The following is a 23,770-nucleotide window of genomic DNA, read 5'->3' as shown; positions in this document are numbered from 1 at the left end:
CTTTGAACCTGTTTTCAGAGTACGAAAGTAAAAATAAGTACAAAGTACAGCACAAGTTGGTTTCCTGTAATGGACAGGGCAGTTGATACGTACTGTCAGGAAAAGGGTTGTGTCCTAGCCCAGCTTAGCCTAGCCTTCTGAGCTACATTTTTTTCATACAAAAGTAAGAGTCCAAATAAGAGAAGGAGCCTTAAACGCTCCCTTCTGCCTTAAGGACGGATTCTACAGAGATATGTAACAACATCACAATTTTGGCCACTAGCTTAAAATACAGAAAGAAAACCCAAAACCAAACCCAGTGCCATCGAGTCAATTCGATTCATAGCGACCCTACAGGACAGAGTAGAACTGCCCCATAGAGTTCCCAAGGAGCGCCTGGTGGATTTGAACTGCCGATCCTTTGGTGAGCAGCCATAGCAGTTAACCACTACGCCACCAGGGTTTCCACAGAAAGAAAGGGGGTGGAAAAAACCCTCCCTACCAATCTCCATCACTAAATGCATATAATGATCCTACTGTTTTTGTTTTTTCCCCGTGACGCTTCATCAATTCCTCATCTCTGTCACGGCCATGGAAACCCTGGTGGCGTAGTGGTTAAGTGCTATGGCCACTAACCAAAAAGTCGGCAGTTCAAATCTGCCAGGCACTCCTTGGAAACCCTGTGGGGCAGTTCTACTCTGTCCTGTAGGGTTGCTATGAGTCAGAATTGCCTGGATGGCAATGGGTTTGGTATTTTTTTTAGATCACGGCTACACATGCTGACCTTGGCCTTTGCCCTCCAAGGCTTTGTATGACGTTTATATATTTGAGATAAGTATTCTTCAAGTCCTGAAGTCCAAGTCCAAGTTACCATGTTTTATGATTTTGAAATGGAAGTATAGATCATAGACTTTCTAGCATTTATTTCATTTAATTCAGAGGGTAACAGTAAGCCTTTTCTATAAAAAAAAAAAAACTTTTTTTTATAGCCTTTTCTATAGCATACATTTATGTAACTTTGTAACACTATTTTTAAATTCTTGAAAAATAATGAGCTTCCCATCCTTAATAAGAAAAATAAAGCAAAATATATATTTACAAGAACATAAAACCCATTTCAAATTCTTGCTTTGGGTCTCATGTAGGTATCACACATTCTTGAAAACGTAATTTAAATAATCTTTCTGTGCAGAATGCTAAAATAGTTCTCAAATGCCTGCCCAGCCTTTTAAGTTGGTGGGTGAATAAAAGCCTCACTACCGAGCCACCAGGCAATTCAGACACCCCATTTGCAGATAAAATGAGCAATTCAAGGCATGACATGAATGCTTACAGAATTTATAGATTTGTGTCCTGGAATTCATATTTTAAAAAAAAGATGAAATGTAAGTTCTACTTTTCAAACTTTTTTTTTTAAATCCCTTGGAATTTCTGCTAAGTGATGCAGAAATGATCTGAGCTATATTTCCTGTTCAATCTATGGAGACCACAGCACCTACAAGGCTCACTATGTTGAGCACCTCTAATGGGCCGGCCGTTTGACATTGTCTGGTTTAATTCTCCAAGTAACACTGCAAGAGAGAAAACTGAAGCTCAGATATGATAAGAAACTTCTCCAAGGTCAGAAGACCAATGAGAAATGGTCAGTCTGGAATTCATCTCTGGACCTATCAGGCCCCTGTACCCACATGTCCCACCATGGGATGTCCCCCACGTAATTACAGAGCAGGTATCTTCTTGCTGAGGCAAATCTGGGTTCTTCCTTTTACTTGAAGGGACTACAGATCTGCTGCCCCTGGTAGGCTTTAAGACCACCATTCAAAGGGACCCCAAGAGTAAAGTATATCTCTAAGGATCATCATTAGAAAGAAGAATCCCCCCTGTGAGGTGATGTCAGAAAATCTAGACCACTGATGTACAGGGAGCTGAGTGCCAGGTCACAAACCTACCCAGACACAACCTGTCCGGGAAAAACTCCTCAGGCCTTCATGGACCATCTGTAACTTGTGTAGCTTGTTGAAGGACCAACCAGTTTCCACCTGGCTCTGACGTCTTCAAATGTACGTCCAATTTCATGTGAACAACAACATGAAGGCAAGTGTCCAAGGTCAAATAAAAATAAACCCCACATGCATTTAAAGGCCGGAATGGTAAAGGGTATTTGTGAGGACTGAGTTCACAGGAAAAGACAACATAAAAAGAAGCATATTTTGGCCCAAAAAGGAATAAAAACTTTTTCCATCAATGTCTGACTGGTTACAGCACTTCACCACCTCCCCAGATAAAAGTCTCGTCACCGGACATGCAGAGTTTTTTAAACGATCACACCAAAATTGAAAGATGGCCATCTTCAGCTGAGGGAGCTCTAAAGCGTTTGTTTCAAACACGAATGCAGGTCAGCCTTTGGGAACAAAGCATAGAAGCCTCGAGAAGAGTAAGTTTTCATTTAAAATTGTTAATTAAGCTGCTCTAAAAAAAATACATAAAAAAAAAATAAAAGAGAAAAAGCCTCTGTGGATATTTACCATCAGAGCCACTGGCAGATGCAAAACAGGAAGGCTTCCAAATTGAAACCCCTGTAAAGTACAACACTATGTAGAGTGGCTGGAGGAACACGGCGCCTGGAAGGAGAATTTGTTTCACACAGTAGACCAACATTCTTATTTTCATTCTAGCTCGGTAGCCGGTGCCACCAAAATTCATTTTCATTAATTTTCAATAAATTACAGCTTAGGCTTTATCTCTCCTCCAGGAAAACAAGTTAATCAACTCAGCTTCAGCTCTGCCCTAAAACGTTGTTTTCCTTATAAATTACTAACGCTGGTGCCTTCTAGGGCAAGCGACTCTGTTTGTATCATCGTTGTGCGTCATCTCATAACTTAGTTTCTCCTTGACTTCGTGAATGTATCAAGAGAAATGAAATGTAAGCTTTGGCCTGTGTGCAGTAGAGCCAGGCAGTCAGTCCATACACGAAATAATAATTACTGTTTTCCCAATTTTTGCATATTATGATTTTACATATCAGAAAAATATGATTATAAAACACCAAAAACAAGTCCTGCCCCAATAATAGTGTCGGTCTCTGTATGTGTCTCTGTCTCCATTGGCACGTATTTCCCACAGTAATGGATGCACCATAACAATGTATTCTGTCGTAGGTGGCTCTGTATGGATGGAAGTAAGCAGGGAGACAGGGGTGGGAAGGATGGAGGTGAGACAGAAGGCCGAGGAAGAAAGCAAGGGAGACTCCTGACCCCTGTTTAGCATCAGGGGACAAGATGCCATGCACGTTTGAATCCTCCCTCTAGCTGTGATGCTACTGGACTAACCACTGTGATTTAAAAAAAAAAAAAAATCAAACCTGTTGCCGTCAAGTTGATTGCGACTCATAACAACCCTATAGCACAGAGTAGAATGGCCCCACGGGGCTTCCAAGGAGTGCCTGGTAGATTCAAACTGCCAACCTTTCGGTTAAAAAAAAAAAAAAAAAAACTTTTTTTTTTCTTTCTTTTTTAGTTTAGCAGCCATAATTCTTAACCACTATGCCACCAGGGTGAACCACTGTGATTGGTTCACTTTAATTCTCTGTAATGAAAACAAGTCATAGAAGCTTTCCTAATAGCCACGAAAAAATTTTTTTAAACAAGCCTTTGCCATTGAGTGATTCTGACTCATAGTGACCCTACGGGACAGAAAACTGCTCCCTAGGATTTCCAAGGAGCAGCTGGTGGATTCAAACTGCTGACCTTTCGGTTAGCAGCTGAGTGCTTAACCACTGTGCCACCAGGGCTAGTGTCACCACATTTAGGGAGGTTCTAGGCCAACGATATTTCGTTTTTCAACAGTGTTTGAAGAAAGCAACTGAGTTCATTAAGGATGTTTCTCAATGAAGCTGGTTAACCAGGATTGCTTCTGGGATGAAGGATATGACATGTTCCAGGAGACCTGGTTTAGGTGCAAACTAAGCCATTTACCTCAGTAACTGCGGGTGGGAACAGAAGATGACTGTCCTTTCCCACTTGTTTGGGGACATATAAAAATGGCATCAATACCATTTAGATGGATGTTCTCACCTGATCCAGCTGGGAACAACAGAAAATGACAGTCCTGTCTGTCTTTTCAGAGGTGAAAGAGTACACTACCAACTATCTCAGCATGATATAATCAGTATCATTCATTTATTCATTTTCATTCATTTGTTCCTTACTCAGAAAATATTCTTGAGCACCCACTCTGTGTCATGCCCCAGTGAGGCACAGAGCGTTCACCAGGGAACAGACAAAATCTCTGCCCTCATGCTGCTGGCATTCTGGTGGTGAGGAAGCTTGTGGGGGTGGAAACAGACCAAGCACAGTAAGTGAAAAGTAGGGCTTGCTCCACGCTAGGATGTGTTGGGAAGAAGACCAAATAGGAACAGCAGTAGTAGATAGTCCAGGTTGGGGTGGAGGTTGGGGCAAAGAGCTAAATTTTCAATCAGTCATGCAAGCAGATGACACAACCTTGCTTGCTGCAAGTGAAGGCGACTTGAAGCACTTACTGATGAAGGTAAAGGACTGCAGCCTTTAGTGTGGATTACATCTGAACATAAAGAAAATGGCAATCCTCACAAATGGACCAATAAGTAACATCATGTAAATGGTGAAGAAATTGAAGTTGTCAATGATTTCGTTCTTCTTGGATCAACAATCAATGCCCACGGGAGTAGCAGTCAAGAAATTAAATGATGTACTGCACTGGGCAAATCTGTGGCTAAAGAACTCTTATTAAAGTGTTAAAAAAGCAAAGATGTCACTTTGATGACTAAGGTGCACCCGACCCAAGCCATGGTCTTTTCCGTAGCCTCACAGGCACGTGAAAGCTGGACAGTAAAAAAGGATGCTCGAAGAAGAACTGACGCGTTCAGATTGTGGTGCTGGTGGAGAATATTGACTATATCATGGACTGCCAAAAGAACAAACAAATCTGTCCTGGAGGAAGTACAGCCAGAATGCTCCTTAGAACTTAGGATGGTAAGACTGCATCTGATTTTGGACAAGTGTCAGGAGAGAGCTGTCGCTGGAGGACGACATCATGCTTGGTAAAGTGGATGGTCAGCAGAATAGAAGGAGACCCTCAATGAGATGGATTGACACAGTGGCTGCAACAATGGGCTCAAACATAGCAACTTGTTCGGTTACACATAATATCGCTATGAGTTGGAGCTGACTCAACAGCACCTAACAACGATGATGAAAAAAAGAGGTAGTTGTGGTGTATACCTCAAACCCCTACTGTATGGGAGACACCAAATTAAGCCCTAAAAAAAACACCAAACCAAACCTGTTGCTGTGGAGTCGATTCCGACTCATAGTGACCCTATAGGACAGAGTAGAACCGCCCCAAAGAGTTTCCAAGGAGCACCTGGTGGATTTGAGCTGCAACCTTTTGGTTAGCAGCCATAGCAGTTAATCACTATGCCACCAGGATTTCCAATTAAGTCCTAGGACTGGGAAAATAAATGAAGCCATAAACACGGCCACCATGATGCTCTCAGTCACATGGGAAGAAAGACACCTAATGAGATCATCACAATCCACCAAGGAAAGGTCTGTAAGAGGAGGTTCTGGGGAACTTGCCAGAAGATGTGCTGAGATGCCTAGGAGAGAAAGGAGAAGATGGGCCAAGAGCCAAGGATATTGGTTTAAATAAGCATAAGAAACAGATGCATGGAAAGAGGGCTACTTTTCAAAGCTGGACAACTCTAGTTTCTTAACATACAAGCAACTCCTTCCTCTTAGAAAAAGTACTCTAGAGTTTAACTGTCTAGAGGGCAAGGTCTATGTCATATTTATCCAAACAACTGCTACCCAGAGGGCCTTGCACAGAGCAGATGCACAGCGGACATCTCATGAACTGTGAACATGAGCATGGTGGAAGCTATTTATTTTGGCTAATATACAGCAAAATCCTTTAGAGTCTATAATTAGAACACTCCGTTGAAATAGCCAGGATTATTGAGAAGTATCCTGAGGGGTTAGATGTATCTCGTAGGGTTTAAAACATGGGGTTGACATACAGGACTGATTCTTTCAGGGTTAACATTTCAGTTCCTGGGTCTGGGAGAATGGGGCATGTACGATTTGGAGAACTTCATCCTACTGCTGAAAAAATTTTAGTAAGAAAAAGAAATATGGAAAGAAGACAGACCCAGCTCAATTTATGAATACCTTATGCTTCAAAATAATCATTTCTAAGTAATCTGCTTGGATCTCGACAGATTTTTCCAACCAGCCAATGGGGTTCCCAGGCTAGCCCCCAAAGACCTTTTAGTCAGTATTGAGGCTCAGGTATAGAGTGTTATAAAATCAAATCATAACATTTTTACAGGGATATTCCTTCTGAGTTCTAACATGGGACTCCAAAAATCTGTCTCCCTTAGTGGAATCAACAAGGGCAACTCTACTGCCCATTGCTAGTGAGTCAATTCTGATTCACAGCAACCCTATAGGGCAGAGTGGAACTACCCCATAGGGTTTCCAAGGAGCATCTGGTGGATTCGAACTGCCAACCTTCTGGTTAGCAGCCATAGCTCTTAACCACTACGCCACCAGGGTTCCCAGCAACTCTATTATACAAGGAATATTTGCAACACATACATTCATATTCCGGGAAACTAGATGAGTGTGTGTGGAAAAGAAGAGGTGTTTGATGAACTTCAACCTCAGTGATAACTCTTTCTCCAAAAAGAAGTCCTAAATGAATAGAGGAAACCAGTATTTAATGGGATCCGCCTTACTGCCTGACCCCTACATCTACAGGCAAGAGAACAGAGGAGAGAGGCGAGAGTTATACATAATCTCTAAGAATTGATGGTTAAAAATTCACTAAACACAAATGACTCTGAGATCGTGCTAAAGTAACTCCAATAACGACCTAGACACTGTATACCATATTCAAGGTACCAGGCAGAAAACATGGGAAGTAGGTTGTCCAGAATTTTATTTAAATGTCAAGTAAGAGCTACTAAATTTCAAACTAACCCTCATAGATCTGCTTCGACAAAGCTACCTTCCCAATTTTTTGTTTTGTTTTGTTTTGTTTGCACTTTCATTCATCATTCCATGTATCCACACACATTCATTGCCACCTCTTCTGTGACCGGCAGCCAGATGTTGGTTGGGCAAACAAAGATAAACACAATGGGTGTCATGAAACACTGACTGATAGGTGCTCTGGCAGAGGAAAGCAGATAGAGGACAGTTACTGAGAGCTGGGCAGAAGGGGACCTGGAGAGCAGGATGGTAACACTCCTACAGAGTACCAGCCAGGTGGCCTGCAGTCTTCAAAACATTCATGCCACTTAGACATCTCAAGTGGTGCAAAAGGTTAGACACTCGGTTACTAACTGAAAGGCTGGCAGTTCAAACACAACCAGAGATGCCTCAGAAAACAGGCCTAGCAGTCTACTCCTAAAGGTCACAGCCTGGAAAACCCTGTGGAGCCCAGTTCTACAGCTGGGGTCGCCATGAATTGCAACCAACTGGATGACAATGAATAACTGCTACAGACATCCCAGAGGCAGGGGGAGAAGAGCTTTAAGCAGCTTTGGGGAAGTCTGGGGTCACTGGTACTTTGTGTTCTTCAAAACACAACCTCATTTTTTCCTACAAATAATGTGCTTTGTCTGCTTGGAGGTCCCAGGCCCCTAAGGAAGACAGGACTGCTCAGCCTAATATGGCAAGTCTGGCACTGGCTAAGAGATGGGCTCCTATCGGCTGCTGGAAAAGAAGGAGCTCATCCAACCACTGCCAACAAAAGCCCACTGCCACTTCCTGACCAATGGGTGATCTTGGAGTTGGTTAGGAAAACTGACAATATTTTCTTAACAAACTTGAATTGGATGCTCCCTAAATCTAGGCATTTAGGCTCAAATGCTTCAGATATAGTTGGATTTCCATGGATACACAGGGAAAGCCCCCCACGTCTTGTCAGTTTGTCGTACTGTGAAGTTGTCAAGGATTTCATTTTACTTGGATCCACAATCAACACCCATGGAAGCAGCAGTCAAGAAATAAAAGACATCAATGTCATGCAACAATGTGTGTACTAACCGTTTGATGAGAAACTAGTTTGTTCTGTAAACCTTCATCCAAAGTTCAATAAAAAAGAAATAAAAGACACATTGCATTGGACAAGTCAGCTGCAAAAGACCTCTTTAAAGTATTGAAAAGCAAAGGTGTCACCTTGAAGACTAAGGTGCGCCTGACCCAGTCGCCTCCTATGCATATGAAAGCTGGACAATGAGTACGGAAGATGGAAGAAGAATTGACGCCTTTGAATTGTGGTATTGGAGAAGAATATTGAATATACTGCCAAAAGAATGAACAAATCTGTCTTGGAAGAAACACAACCAGAATGCTCCTTAGAAGCAAGGATGGTGAGACTGCATATCATATACTTTGCACATATTATCAGGAGGGACCAGTCCCTGGGGAAGGACATCATACTTGGTAAAGTAGAAGGTCAGCGGAAAAGAGGAAGAGCCTCAATGAGATGGTTTGATACAGTGGTTGCAACAATGGGCTCAAACATAGCAACAATTGTGAGGATGGCACAGGACCTGGCAGTGTTTCGTTCTGTTGTACACAGGGTCACTATGAGTCGGAACTGACTCGATGGCACCTAACAACAAAGACATGGGGAAAGCTTTTAATCAATATTCAGTTTTGCTACTGAAGAACCGATATATGAAATAACTACACTTCCAGGGCATGATCTAGCAAATTCCAAGCGAGGACTTAGAATTAGGAACAAGCCAAAAATACTGCCATGGGTGGTCTTAAAACACAGGAAAGGTCACTCAAAACAGCTGACTTCAACTACCTTCTGAAATTTAATTTCTCCCCACAATAATAGTAATAGCATTTTATGCTTCAAATTAATACCACTTTGAGACTATTAAGTGAAAGAGCTCTTTAAGATGCTGATGTAAATGATGGCTTAGTTATCAAGAAGGGACAGCTGGAGCTGAAACCTGGGCTAGAATATAGAAGAAAAAAAGGTTTTTGGCACCCACTGAGAAAGCCGAAAGAACAAGAGAGATCAAAATTAAAAGCATAAATTAAACAACTGCATAACAATATCGCCGAGAGCAGAGCCCAAGTCTTTTTCATTTTTGCAGCAACCACAGGCTATAGCAGAGTCTGAAACGCAGCAGTAGGACACAGCCATTAGTTAACGGCATTTGACAATTTCAACACCCTGTGTAACTAATGGAAATCCTGGTGGCCTAGTGGTTAAGTGCTAACCAAAAAGTCAGCAGTCTGAATCCACCAGGTGCTCCTTGGAAACTCTATGGGGCAGTTCTACACTGTCCTATAGGGTCACTAGGAGTTGGAATCGATGTGAGTGAAGGCAACGGGTTTGGTTTGTTTTGGTTTATGTAACTAGTTTTCTGAGGTCCACACTTAAGGGAACACCACTGATTTTCACATAATCCAAAATGCTGTTCTCCTATGTGGTAGAAACACTGAACTTGCCGTTTAAAAGAGCTGCAGATGGGCAAAGGGACCACTTGTCCTCCCCTGTGGCAGGTGTCCAAGCAGAGCTTGGGGGAGGAGCTGATACAGCTCATTGCAAGCAAACACATTTGTGATGTTGAGAGAATGCTTTTCCGATTTCTGCAGCCAGACAGGACATACCCAAATGCCTACCCACAGTCACCCAGGAATGAGAGAGGAGAATTTCCCATCTCATGGAGAAAGGAGAGCTGAGGGCTAGGGCAGGGAGCAAATCTACCGACACATGCATTTAAAAGACTCTCTCCACGTGCTAAGATAGGCAGTGGAAGCAGGAGATGACAGGTAACCCAACACTCCAAAACTAGTCGTTAATCCTCACTGCTATACAATTAATTTCCACCCATCATCCTTTCTTCTCTGAGATGCTTGTCAGTTGGTCGGGCTTTGCTTCCTATAGCAAGCACAGTAAGATGCATTTACTTTTTTCCCCTTTTCTGACCTTTTAGCCAGACAATTAATGTTTTTTTCTTATCTTTTGACTCCAAGTCGTTAGTTAGTCCTGCCTCTCTGGCTCCATCTTCAAGGTCTCAGCAACACTGAACAGCTTTGGTATGTGGCAGGGAAGAAAGCTTTCGGTGACCTTTCTCTGACATTTCTCAAAACCCTCTCCTGCCACCTAGGGCCACGTTATCTTAGATCTCCCTATGATGCCTCAGGAAAAACAGAGGCTGTTTGCTACCGTGCGCACCTCCTCCTTGGGATCGCTGCCTCCTAGGACACGGCTGTGGTGCAGCTCACAGGCTGAAGTTGGCAGGCCTCTTCCTTTACCATCTCGATGGCTTTCTTACCAACACTGCTGCCTGAGTCAGCCACATGCTGCGTGTCTTTAACTCCACTTCCGATTGCTTCTTCATCTGAAGGTTCTCAATCTTCAGCCAGGGACTCGCACACCCAGAGTGGCACTGATTCTCTCTCAGATATATGAAAGCCTATTTCTATATTATGGATTGTTTTATTGTGATGAAAATATACACAACAAAATATTCACCCATTCAACGACTTCGCCGTGCATAATTCATGGATTATATGCTTCATGTTGCGCAATCTTTATCACTACCCTTTTCCAAATCATTCCACCACCATCAACATAAACTCCATGCCCTCTAAGCAAAAACTCTCCCATTCTCCCTCCCTTTCACCTTCTGGTGACCACTGATAATCTTTACTTTCTATATATTTGTTTATTTCCTATAAGTGAAATCATACAGTATTCGTTCTTTTGTGACTGACTTACTTTGCTCAGGATAATGTTCTCCCGGCTCATCCATGTTGTGGCATGCATCAGGACTTCATTTCTCTCTATGGCTGAGTAATATTACATTGTATGGATGGACCACATTTTGTTTGTCCATTCATCTGTGGATGGACATTTTGGTTATTTCCACCTTTTGGCTATTGTGAAAAGTGCAGCAATTGATTTACTATCTTCTGGAATTTTTTTCTTTTATAATAGCAACTGAAGACTTGCAGAAGAGCAGAAAGTAGCTAGAGAAACTGGGGAGCTCCATGCTGAGTTAATCCTGAGGATCCCAGGCCACTGTAGAGAAGAGGTCCTGGTGTTTTCTTTGAATGTGCATGCCCTAACTGGACTTTCACACTGCCTTCCATAAATCACACCCGTTTTATTTTCTTTAAAGTGGAAGAAGATCTTGTGAAGAGATCTGGTTCAGCCCAAAGTAGAACTGGAAGTGACTAAAAAACTAGACTCCGCTAAAACTACCTTGTAAAAGTAAGCTTCTCCAAATCCCTTCCGCTTCCACAGATCCTGAGAACAACTCTTATCCCTGACGTGTTCTCACAGACCCCATGTTCAGGGCTAGTCTCATTTAACGTTCAGGAAAGCCCATCCTGACCAATGAACATCCAAAGGGCATCAAGCGAGGAGAGGGTCATGGGAGGCTCCTGGGTTGGAACTGTGATCTGGAGGGATTGGGGGCAAGAGGGTCAAGGAAACAAAAGACTAGAACTGAAAAGACAGCACCTTGGCCTCTTGGTGCTGTCCCTGGTTCTGAATGCTATGTGCCCCAAGCTACGTAAGTTTCTAAGACCAGCAAACACTAACAAATAAGCAAGGGGGACTCCAAAGATAAATGTGCTAAAAAAAAATCCACATTTACAATAAAAAATGATCGTCATTAGGGTTCAAAGGGATTCATATTGGGATAAAATTTGGGACCGGAGAGATTATACTTTTCTTTTTGCACACAATTGGAACTCTTGGATTAGATTAGTCTGTTATCTTGGACTTTGACAGGAGAACACAAAGATGGACTGTATGATTTAGTTAAATTAATACTTGCCAAAAACCCAGAGGGTATCAGGCATTGTATTAGTCATGGGGTTATAAACCTATATAGGGTATAGGATCATCAAGGCAGAAGGGAAGAGAGCTTTACAAACATGGCCAATTCACTTGCAAGACAAAATTTACAATTTTTGATCAAGATGTTTCTTCTCCCATAGCTTTTACGTCAATAACCGGAGCGCTTCTGCAAACTTCTAAATCACAAACGATCTCCAGCCCTACTGTCTGTGGAGAAGTGTCTACTCCAGGAGTTCAAAGGTTTTGGACAGTTCTTCTTGATGGCAGTGGCCATCTAGAAAGATAATCATTCCAAGAATTGGTTTTATGACTTGTTTCCAAGCTGAGAAGGAAAAAATATATACATATAGGGAAATCCCACAACAGTGCTTCATGTTCCTTGGCCTTAGAAAGAGCTTGTCTGCTTCATCTATATTTGGATATACCCATTCAAATGCTGCAATACAATTATTAATGTGACCATAAAATTATCAGTGAAGCTAAACCCTACAGCTTGGAAGCTCCAAGGACAATTAGATGGATTACCAAAGCAATAGGCACAGTGGATTACACAGTTTTAAGCCTTCTATTGAGAACACCCTCCTGCTTAATACAGTTTTAGCAGGCATACCCTGATTGACATTAGTTTCTGAAGACAGCCTGTGACTTAGCCATATAACACAAGGTCAACACTTTAAATTTTGCCCACAAATTAATCTCTCACTGACTTCTACTTCCTATAAACCACATTTATGGACTCCAAACATTTGATTCTTCAAAAAAACAAAAAGACTTTTTAAAACCTTAGAAACATGCTGAAGTGTTTCCTCAAGAAAAGTTCATGGCAATGAAGTCCTAAAAATAGTTCTCAGACATGGCAGAAACACGACTGACCACCAGGTTTTTTTTCAAATTGTCTAAAAAAGATAGACCACAGCGACATCTCAACACAAAGGAGACTTAGTGACTCCTTTGCTTCCTATCAGCAGACATTAGCCAAGCCATGCCATACATCAGGACTGTACGAATTAGCTTGGATCGGAAATAAAAGAAGCAAGAGAAAGGAAAATCAATGAAAGTGGTGATGTAGGAGGAGACAGGTGAGAATAAAAGTCTAAAGAAAGTGCTTTCCATGTCTTTTTTTTAATGCCTACCACCTATAAGAAAAACTATACTGGCTTCCCATTAATTTAAAATAACATCCAAAGAGCTTCCCACCTTACATAACCTGACCTCATTTCTGTCTATTCCCATTTGCTAACTCCATTCTAGCCACAACGGCGCTTCTTTCTGTCCTGCAAACATGCCAACATCCTTCCCATTGCAGAAGGTTCCATGTGCTGGCCCTTCTGCTTGGAACTATCAACACTGCATCTCCCGTGACCAACGTCCTTATTATTACCACTCAGGTCTCATTTCAAATTTCACCTCTTGGGAGTTCTAGCTAAAGCCACCCCTTCCCAACACCTCCATCACACTTAGCAGTATGAAAGATTATCTCATCTTTATCGATGTATGCATTCATTCATGCACGCATTCACTCATTCATGCATGCATTCATTCACTCGTGTGCATTTGTTCATTCATGCATGCATTCCTTTGTTCATACATAACTGCATTCATTCTTGTAAGCTCCATGAGGACAGGGACTCTGTCTACTCGCAGACATCTTCTCAGGATCTAAAATAATGCCTGACACTTAGTAGGAACTTAATAACTATTTGTTGAAGGACTGTAACAAGGGAAAGAAATATGTGCTTTTACAAGGTGATAGGAATAGGGTCTTTTCAGGAACAGCTTGAAAAAGAAATGTCTGACTGAAGAACTGCCTGGTCCTGGAAAAGAGTCCTGGCATGCACTCGGAGTATCTGAAGCCTCTGTCTTGTCACTGCTGGATTTGCTGACTGTCCCAAGCTGCTAGTTACACATAGGGCCAAACGCCAGTCCCAGCTATGAGCAGCACGGCATGGGACATCAGAAGCCTGGGGTCTAAGAATGATGACGAGATCAGGCCCTGCAGTGTGACTGCCTTCTCCTCTGCAAAATGAGTATGGCAGAGTTAATTTGAGGACTGAAGGCTGTAACGGGAGGCACTTTGGAAACTCTAAGATTACTGGGTAGCGAGGCAACGTTGGTGTTGAGAGAGATTTGTCCTGAAGTCTAGCACGAGAAGGTTCTATAAGCTTGCCATTCACACCTTCCTCAGTACCCAGGAAGAGTGCTCCTCAGATAAGAAATGCACCCTGTATTCTTTTTAAATGTCTACACTTTGGATCTGACTACCAACTTAGACAATTACAGAGGCTCTGCCTGCTGGCTCTTACACACTAGTACAAGGCCAGCATAGAGCAGCGCCTCATCTGCAACCCAGCCCACGAAACTGACAAGACATTCAATCTCTGCCATGTCAATGCCTGGACCTAGGTTCACGTATTTCACGTACTTCACTATATAAAATGACCTTGATCGGAAATGAGCTTAGGGCCAAGCTCTAGTAGGATACGGTGGCCAGAAAAAGATGTTATCTGTGTAAGACACAGGGGAATGGAAGAGCCAATGCCATGGCACGGAGGAGCCTTGGAATGGGTTAGCAATCAGGAACCAGGTAGGAAGCTTCAGGAAGAATGATTCTCAAGGCCGGCTATGAAGATAAAAGGGCTAAGGAAGAAAAATCACCATGTCTGGTGAAGGCAAGGGGAGGGGTAATGTGTAGGCTATCTCTTCCTCCTCTCTCCTGACAAAGCCAGGGGAGAACAAAAAGGCAAACATTTGTATTCAAAGGTACCCAAGATGGGACGTGAGGACGGAGAAGTGTCCACACAAATGCAGCCATACTATGATTCCAACTCTTGCTCAGACAGAATGGATCACAAGCGATACCTGGCAATACTTTTGGGAAGGGCATGGTCTATGGTCACTGGCTAGATGAACTCAAAGATCAAGTCCAAGTTCACCAAAGCCCATGGAGAATCTCAGCACTGAGTAGAAAATCTTTTCGACAAATGTTTATGCAGTGTTCAACATAATCAGGAAAACAAAAGTTATTTTCAATTTAAAATCCTCAGTGCATACAAGAGACGTTTACACAGTGAAGGTGATAAAAACGCTGGCTGTTAATGTTGACAGAGAGCCTTCTCTGCACACTATTATGGTGCTGAGTGACCATATAAATGCAAATGTGCTCCCACAGGGTTTAGAAGCCACCTCAAAGGGAAGCTTTTCTCTTGCCACCAATTTCACAGATTCTGGTTATCCTATTTGTCCCCGGGTACAAAAAATATGTCTGCATGTTAAAAGTACCAGAGAGGAAAAGCCAACCAAAGCGGTAGGAGAAACCCTGAAAAAGCATCTCCACCACACAACAGTTTTCTGAGGTGCTGGGGTTGAGCAGCTCAGACCTGGTGAAAAAATCCTCCTCCCTCCTCAAACCTTCAAGCTTGCAAACTTACACACAAGCTGTACTCCAAACAAATGCTCTGACATCATTTCTTTAGCAGGGGGAAAGCTTCCCTCCACTACCTTCAGCACCCAGAAAAAAGAAAATCTGTCTGGCTTAATAGGGTTACTAGAACTCACCAGAAAATACAGCCAGAAAGTAAATCCAAAGCTACCCAAACGACAGTGTGAGACGCTAGGGCAGCAGTCAGCAGACATTCGTCTAAAGGTCCAGAGAATAAAGATTTGGGATTTGCAGGCAAAGAGGGAAACTGGAGACAACTGTGTAAGTTTTTAACTGACGACATTCAAATCTTTATTTATGGATATGACATTTGAATCTCATATAATTTTCACATGTCACAAAATATTCTTTTAATTTTTTTGAACAGTTTAAAAATGTAAAAAAAAAAAAATGGTTCGTAGCCTGTTGTAAAGGAGCCCCAGTGGTGCAGTGGTTAAGCACTCAGCTGCTAACCCACCAGCCGCTCCTTGGGAGAAAGATGTGGCAGTCTGCTTCCGTAAAGATTTACAGCCTTGGAAATCCTATGGGGCAGTTTTTCTCTGTCCTATAGGGTCGCTGTAAGTCGGAATCGACTCGATGGCAAAGGGGTTAGCCTGCTGCCCACAAACAGGTGGCAGGTGGATTCGGCCCTCGGGCTGTAGTTTGCAGACCCCCGCAGGAAAGGAGGTGGTGGGGCCATTGAGTCAGCATTTCTGTGGTTGGTTTTCCCTCAGATTCTTTAAAACTCCGTAAATATAAAGCTGCACTGAAGCCTCCCAAATTCCCTCTGCATGTAACAAAATCAGATTATTTACTTCATCCAGTAGCTTATGTTCGCATTCTAAATTTAATTTAAATATCCTCTTAGCTGTAGACGTAGCGTTGGTTGTGTACAAAAAAGACAGAGGCAGAAACCAAGTGGGAAACACGACCGTAATCAATTTCCATTACCATGGTGCACACTAGCGTTGGGAAAGCACCTGATCTGAGGTGTCTGCTCTAGAAAAAGAAGCCCTGGTGGCACAGCAGTTAAGTACTTGGCTGCTCACCGAAAGGTCAGTGGTTCAAACCCACCAGCCGCTCCACAGAAGGAAGATGTGGCAGTCTGCTTCCATAAAGATTACAGCCTTGGAAACACTATGAGGCAGTTCTACTCTTTCCTATAGGGTCGCTATGAGTCGGAATCGACTCGACGGCAATGGGTTTGGTTTTTGGTTTTGGCTCTAGAAAAGGCAGTGAGCACCAGCCACCACTTGTAATGCTCTCCTGTTCTTATCTTGTAGGCTTTCCTATCGGACTGGGCAAGACACAGCTAACTGTGACACATGCAGGAACAGTGCATGTATTATCTATAGGTACGTTCACGTTCTCCTCTTCCCACTGTTTTATGATGAGTGACAATTGATGCTTACCCACGGATGCAAGAACCCTGTGGGGCCATGCTGGGAGGATTACAGCAGACAAAGAGTAAAGGGCCTTCTCTGACCATCATTCTAAGCTACCTGTAAACACTCAACCCCAGGTAGGTCATCACGGGATCAGGTGGAGCTTGACCCCATTTATCTTGCAAATGCATCTTCGTGGTTTCAAGAACTGGTATAACTGATGGTTTGCTCCCTCAGAATCAATAGCCACGAGCACTGTACGGTTTGTTCCAGAAAGGCTGTGAAATATAAGCCGTTAAGATGGTATATAGATCAAAGGCTTGAAAGCACATTGCCTGTGCTAGCAATACCACAGAAGGGCCAAGCTACTCACCCCAAATATGCCATTCATTTCCAGGGAACTCACACGGGTTCTGGCACTCACATCCTTTGGGGCAGTATCCTGTGTCTAGAGTCCTACAGCTGTTTTTTTGTGGGGGGGGGGGAGGTTTATGGTTATTTTTTAATTTGAGGGTTGTTTATATTATTGACAACAGCAAGGATACTGCAGAAACGTTCTACAGGCAAAAACCATGCTAGGCTTTAGGAAATGATCTAGGCTATTAAGACAAAGTCACAACCTGTGGAGAGATGGCCATCTTTTTGGGTTTTTTCAGAAATGTAACTTTCACAAACAAAATATGAGAACAATTAGAGATGCTCCGTTAGATCATGTTTTAAAATGAACCCTGAGGTGTACTTTTAGCTGCTCCACCAAATTATCAAAGGACAGTTAGAGCTGTATAGTTACACAGCTAAATATGTGATAAGGAGCTCCCTCTCCCCAAAAACATCCGCTAAAGAGATCTTCCACTCTGCCAACCTCTGTAGCAAGAAGACAGCGATGGGCAGTCCCCGACTTACAACGTATCTGAGTTGCGACAACCTGCACTTACAGCCATCCATGGGGTTTTTGTGTGCATTTTATTGTCAGTCATACGCACTACAGTGAAGCAGCAGCACGTAAACTGATGTTATCACTCTCATGCCAACCCCCAAAGACAAATGAATATCAGATGTAAAAAGGTACTGAAAGCTCAGCTGCTAACCGAACGGTCAGTCATTCGAACCCACCAGCCGCTCCATGGGAGAATGATGTGGCAGTCTGCTTCCGTAAAGATTACAGCCTTGGAAACCCTATGGGGTGGTTCTGCTCTGCCTGTAGGGTTGCTATGAGTCGAAATCAACTCAATGGTCACAGGTTTGGTTTTGGATGGAGACAACTTTGGTTGTCACCCCCTGGCATCTAGTGGGTACAGGTCAGGGATACTGCTAAACATCATACACTGCACAGGACAGCCCCCAAGAACAAAGAATCATCCAGGTAAAAATGTCAGCAGGGCCAAGACTGAGAAAAGGTAGTCTAATCCAAATAAAATGTTCTAGTGACTGTGTTTTTATTGTTAGTTAACAGTACTGTGGAGTCTCTGGGTGGTGCAAATGGTTAACATGCTCAGGGGCTAACCGAAAGGCTGGAGGATTATGCCCACCCAGAGGCACCTCGGAAGAAAGTCCTGGCAATCTACTTCTGAGAAATCAGGCATTGAAAACCCGATGGGGCACAGTTCTACTTTGACACACATAGGGTTGCCAGGAGTCTCAACTGACTCCATACCAACTAGTTTTAATAGTATTGCACCAATATTAATTTCTTAATTCAGGTCACTGGTTCTCAGCTGAGTGTGATTTTAACCCCAGGGGATATTTGGCAATGTCTGGAGACACTTTTGGTTGTCGCAACTGGGGAGGTGCCACTGGCACCTAGGCGTAGAGCCCACAGACGCTGCTGAACATCCTACAATGCACAGGACAGTCCACCACCATGAATTACCCAGCCCTCAAATGCCAAGAGTGCCCAGATTGAAAACACCTGCCTTCAGGTCAAGTCCAACTCATAGGGACCTTGTAAGGCAGAGTAGAACTGCCCCATAGGGTTTCCAAGGAGCACTGATAGATTCGAACTCCCGACCTTTTGGTCGGCAGCCCAGCAGTTATCCACTACACCAACAGGGTTTCCACCATCTTGTAAAAGCCACATACGACCGTGGAGGCCACTGGGGGGCAGGAGGCGGGGACCTCTGCACAGCCTGGCCCCACACGCTAAGCCACATGACTGTTCCTGGTTATCCCCATATGCAGAGACAAAAACCAAGCACCATGCACATCTTTGAGCTCTTTTTTTTTTTTTTTTAACTCCAAGTTCTGCTCCAAATTACAAACACGGTGATAGCCAACTCCCCAGAGAAATTTACGTAGTGGGACTCTTTCCCCTACATTCCTCTTGTGGAGGAGAATTTTGAACCAACAGTGAAGGGACATAAGAGTGGGGTCAGCTAACCCATCTCTGACGTCAGGAAACTGTGGAGGAGCGGGGGAGTGAAGAATGTAGAACGCCGGGCAGAGCCTCACGGTTTAACTTTTCTTACTTTGGGAGCAAAACCTCATCCAGCCTTTCAATTCAGCAAAGCAGAAGTGAGAAAAGATTTCCAGAGAAGTTCAGAGACCAATTGAGCTTGTTACCTCTAACCCTATTTAACATTTTGTGGGTGACTGGAAAAAACAATGTATTAGGACGTAGGCCAACTGGCCTGGAGTAATTTAAATAAATTTAGCTTTAAGTCCAGAAGTAACTTCCACAAAAAGTGATTTAACATATCTGTGAAGGACAGGGATTCCTCTTTACAGGAGTTAGTCTTGAGGGGTTACTGTTAAGAATTGGCTCAGCCAACATTTTGCTTGAGTCCCAACGCACCAGTCACTGGGCCAGTTTCCAAAAGAACCGTGGATGTCCAAATGCCACAGGAATTTGCCAAAATTTGGGAAAACTCATCAGGTAGAGGGATTGAGCCACTGTGATCACTTGAGTGATCTCGGATGATCTGGGAAGACGCATGTGTAGTCAGAGAGTCCTTGTCATTGAGGACATGATTGTAGAGACTGGTGAGTCAGTATTGGGGTTCTTCAGAAACTGAACGGAGGTGAGGGGTCTGGGGTCAAGCACTAATGTCAGCCCCCTGGAAACGAGCAAAGCGTCTGGGATGATGGACTAGAGATACTGTCGGCCCTCTGGAAATAAGCAAAGCGTCTGGGCTGAGGTGGGACTAGGGAAAAAGCAGAGTTGTAGGTCTCTCCTTCAGGAAAGTATTTTAAAATTGCTCCCTTTGGAATGGTAACAACAACCAAAAACAAAGCAAAAAACAAACCCACAATCCCCAGACCCTGCTGCAAACAGAAGTCCTGTGGAGGCTTACCAGGCAGGCCACTGGCACTTTGTGGACACTAAGGTTTCAGTGGAGCTGCCATGGACCCCAGGCTTTGCTATTTCATTAAATCTTCCTAAAAAAAAAACAAAAAAACCAAACCCACTGCCATCGAGTCAATTCTGACTCATAACAACCCTACAGGGCAGACTAGAATGGCTCTATAGAGTTTCCAAGGAGCGCCTGGTGGATTCAAACAGCCGACCTTTTGGTTAGCAGATGTAGCTCTTAACCACTGGGCCGCCAGGGTTTCCTAAATCTTCCTACTTCCATTCAAATAAAGACCTCGATATTACAACTTAGACATAGCTTATCAAACTCCGTTTCCCAGTTTTCCTACGTCTTTATATCATAGAAGGGCGCCGGTGGTGCAGTGGTTAAGCGCTCCCCTGCTAACCTAAAGGTCGGCAGTTCAAACTCACCAGCGACTCCACGGGAGAAAGATGTAGTAGTCTGCTTCCATAAAGATTACAGCCTTGGAAACCTATGGGACAGTTCTTCTCTGTAATGTAGGATCGCTATGAGTCGGAATCAACTCAAAGGCAACAGTTTTTTTTTTTAATATTATAAATAATTAAAATTTAACTGGTACTTTTTACAGTGGCTGTTGGTGTTGGATAAGACTTTTCCGAGGTCTGTAGAAATAGGTGAAAAAGAAAAGACAGAGTAGAAGCTCATGTCTAGAACTAGGACCTGGTCAATTAATTGAAAAATTAATCAAAGGGGATCATCACAAAAAATATCTACGTAACTTAAAATTTTTATTTGAATTTGAATCCTGTAAACTGAAATCTTATATGTGTATGATTTAAAGCTATGCCAGTATTCTGCAGTGAGACCCCAGTGGATCTTTGAATGTGGGCACTCCCACTGGAGTTCCCCAGAGTTCCACACTGTATTCCGAAAATCACACCCATTTTCCTTTCTTTAAAGTGACCCAGGGTCTTCTGATTTCGGAATTGTTTAGGACGCATACTCGATTTGTCCATACCCTTTTCATACTGTTTTTTAGCACCCTACTCTTTCCAGAGCATCCGCTCCCGGAAATAACAGTTCTCCCTTGTCTCAGTTAGAGTTCTTTGGTTTACGTCACATTCAAGTAAATTACATAGTTTCAATCACAAATACAAATGGCTCCGATGGGTCCAGGAGAAATGCAACAAATCCTCTTGGTAAGCACCAGGCTTGAAGAGTGGGAGCAGAGGGTGGCGGGCCAGTAAGATAGTCGCCCATCAGCCAGGAGCGGCTGGCTTTGTTGGCAGCATTCACCAGCTCACAGAGAAGTGACAGGGTTGATTAATCCAGCATGTGGGTTAAACGGCTTCCCTAGACTCATCAGAACACAAAAGACCAACATGACCTTGTTGTTACTGGGTGCCGTCATGTTGATTTTTGACTCAGAGTGACCCCACTTGACATGGGGTTTTCTAGGCTGTCATCTTTAAAGGAGGAGCCCTGGTGGCACAATGGTTAAGCACTCAGCTGCCAACCAAAAGGTCAGCAGTTCAAACCCACTAAGGTCTCCATGGGAAAAAAGACCTGATAATATGCTCCCGTAAGGTAACAGCCTAGAAAACCCTATGGGGCAGTTTTACTCTGTCCTCTAGGGTTCCTGTGAGTTGGATCAACTCCATGGCACACAATGGTCTTTACGGGAGCAGACTGCCAGGGCTTTCTCCCTCTGAGGCCCTCGGTGGTTTCAAACTGCCACCAGGGCTCCTAGTGAAAAGAAACTGCCCTGACTCTGGTCTGGAAGTCAAAGGCTGAGAATTATAGATACTGGGGAATGAGGCACTTCCCTTGGAGTTCCAATTTGCCTACAAAAGGAGGCGGGTGGGTGGCGCAAGAGGGATTCAGCCAGAAGATACCTCAGCTTTCAGAGAGCCCTGTGGTTCAACCTTCAAATGTCAAGTGATTATTTAAGAGACGATTTCTTTAGTGCAGGTGCTTTCGGACCCCACTAGTCCTTGGGCAGGAGAAACCCCTGTTGCGGTGGCCCTGTGACAGTACACATGGGCCACCCAGGCGAGTCAGAAGGACTTCCAAATTTCAAAGGCTGAGTTGACTTAAGTCCAATTCTCCCCCTCATCGTGGAAGCTTGCCAACAAGTCTTCCTTCAAGTCTTGCATAGAACTCTAGAGAGAAAATGTTTGACCAAAAGGGGAAGTGTTTAGCTCCAGGTCAAAGGCCTTGGAGTTGGTTCGGAGCCTGGCTCCAGCATTTGGGCACTCGGGTACCAGGGTCCCCATCCTGGAATCCAAGAAGGTTTCTCCACAGCACCATCTCCTCCATCTTTCTGGGTACAGCACCATCTCCTCCATCTTTCTGGGTCCTTTCCATGGGCTCCCTGGAGCGCCTTGCCATTGAGTAGGTTCAAGGAGTCTCAAAATAAAGAAATCCTAAAATGCCAAATGACTGTGGTTCTCCCTGAGACCAGGAGGGCACTAGAGCACCACAGCCACCAGTGCCCACATGTTGCAGTTTGTCCTACCTGTTTGCTGGCAGGCCCAGAGCCCTGGAAGTCTGTGAACTTGACCCACCTGTCTTGCATTTATGCACTGCTTTCAGAAACCTAAGTACACTCTCTAATGCGCACAAGAACCACCTGGGTTTCTGGTACCACCTGGCCCTGAGAGATGAAAGGATGCCATATTCAAGACCCAGCTGCCTGCGGTTTTATCAAAGCAGTTCTGTAATAAATCTGTACCTTTTGCCATGGGTACTGGTATATATTTCTCCACAAAAAATAATTCTGTCATGGAAATATACAGGACTTGGAATGAAACATCACAGGGACAAAAGGTCTTGAAGCAATTTCAGGGGAAAAAAAAAAAAAAAGGCTACCGGTACCAGAAGAAAAAGGTAACTTGTTCTTAGGGAACATCATCTTTCCAGAACTCGCTGCTCAGACGGCTGACCTCTCAGAGGTCAAGTTGAGTTACTGCCCTTTCTCTTTGGCTTATTGTTGTTGGTTGCCATCAAGTTCATTCCAACTCATGGTGGCCCCGTGTGTGTCAGAGCAGAACTGTGCTCCGCAGGGTTTTCAATGAATGATTTTTCAGAAGTACACTGCAAGGCCTTTCTTCGGAGGCACCTCCAGGTACGTTTGAATCGCCAACATTTTGGCCAGTAGTTAATCATTTGAGCCACCCAGGGACTCCATCTCTTTGGTCAAAAAATCCCTTACGCTTTAGTAAGAGATTCCAACTTATAGACACCCTACAGGACACAGCAGAACTGCCTCAATAGGGCTTCCAAGGAGCACGGATGGATTCAAAGTGCCAACCTTTTGGTTAGCAGCCAAGCTCTTAACCACTGTGCCACCAGGGCTCTTCCCTTTGGCCAGGTGCCCATGAAATCTTTACATCCTTTAGTATTGCACTAAATGATTGGGAAGTGCCTTCTGGCTCCGAAACCCTGTGAGAATGTAATTTCCAATTATGAAAGAAATGGATCTGAGAGTGTCAGCTGAACATGTAACTAGAGTGACAGTGTGCACAGTCACCAAGGCACTTCTTCACCAACATCCTCCGTTATTTGTGAATCCACAGGAGTGGAGCTGACCACCATTCTCAGGGGAGAATCAACAGGCTACTCACTAGTCCACGGAAGCCCCCAGTATCAAAAGTGATATTTTTGGTAACTGGGAATTTTGAGGTGGTTGACACAATTCGGTTTTTTTTTCTGAAGATGACATTCCTTCGGTTGTGATCTGGACTGACTGCAAAATTCTAATTAAAGACTATCTCAGCATGAAACAAGATTAAAAGGGAACGGAGTTTCGGTTTTCTTTAGTAAAACTTTTT

The 23,770-nt window shown here is 43.6% G+C and overlaps 2 protein-coding genes across 3 annotated transcripts in view; one reads left to right on the top strand and one right to left on the bottom strand.

The window, feature by feature from the left end:
- DOCK1 (dedicator of cytokinesis 1) overlaps window positions 1-23,770 on the bottom strand; it is a 540,104-nt gene that overhangs the window by 292,341 nt on the left and 223,993 nt on the right. The gene's annotated exons all lie outside the window — the stretch shown is intronic.
- INSYN2A (inhibitory synaptic factor 2A) overlaps window positions 1-23,770 on the top strand; it is a 73,054-nt gene that overhangs the window by 35,064 nt on the left and 14,220 nt on the right. The window contains exon 3 of the mRNA XM_049855217.1: window positions 16,564-16,635. Coding sequence (XP_049711174.1) covers window positions 16,564-16,635 — 72 coding nt within the window. The remainder of the gene's footprint in view (window positions 1-16,563; window positions 16,636-23,770) is intronic.

Source organism: Elephas maximus, chromosome 16 (genome assembly GCF_024166365.1).
Source record: "Elephas maximus indicus isolate mEleMax1 chromosome 16, mEleMax1 primary haplotype, whole genome shotgun sequence".
Classification (NCBI taxonomy): domain Eukaryota; kingdom Metazoa; phylum Chordata; class Mammalia; order Proboscidea; family Elephantidae; genus Elephas; species Elephas maximus.
This window is presented reverse-complemented; position numbering and strand designations above follow the sequence as displayed.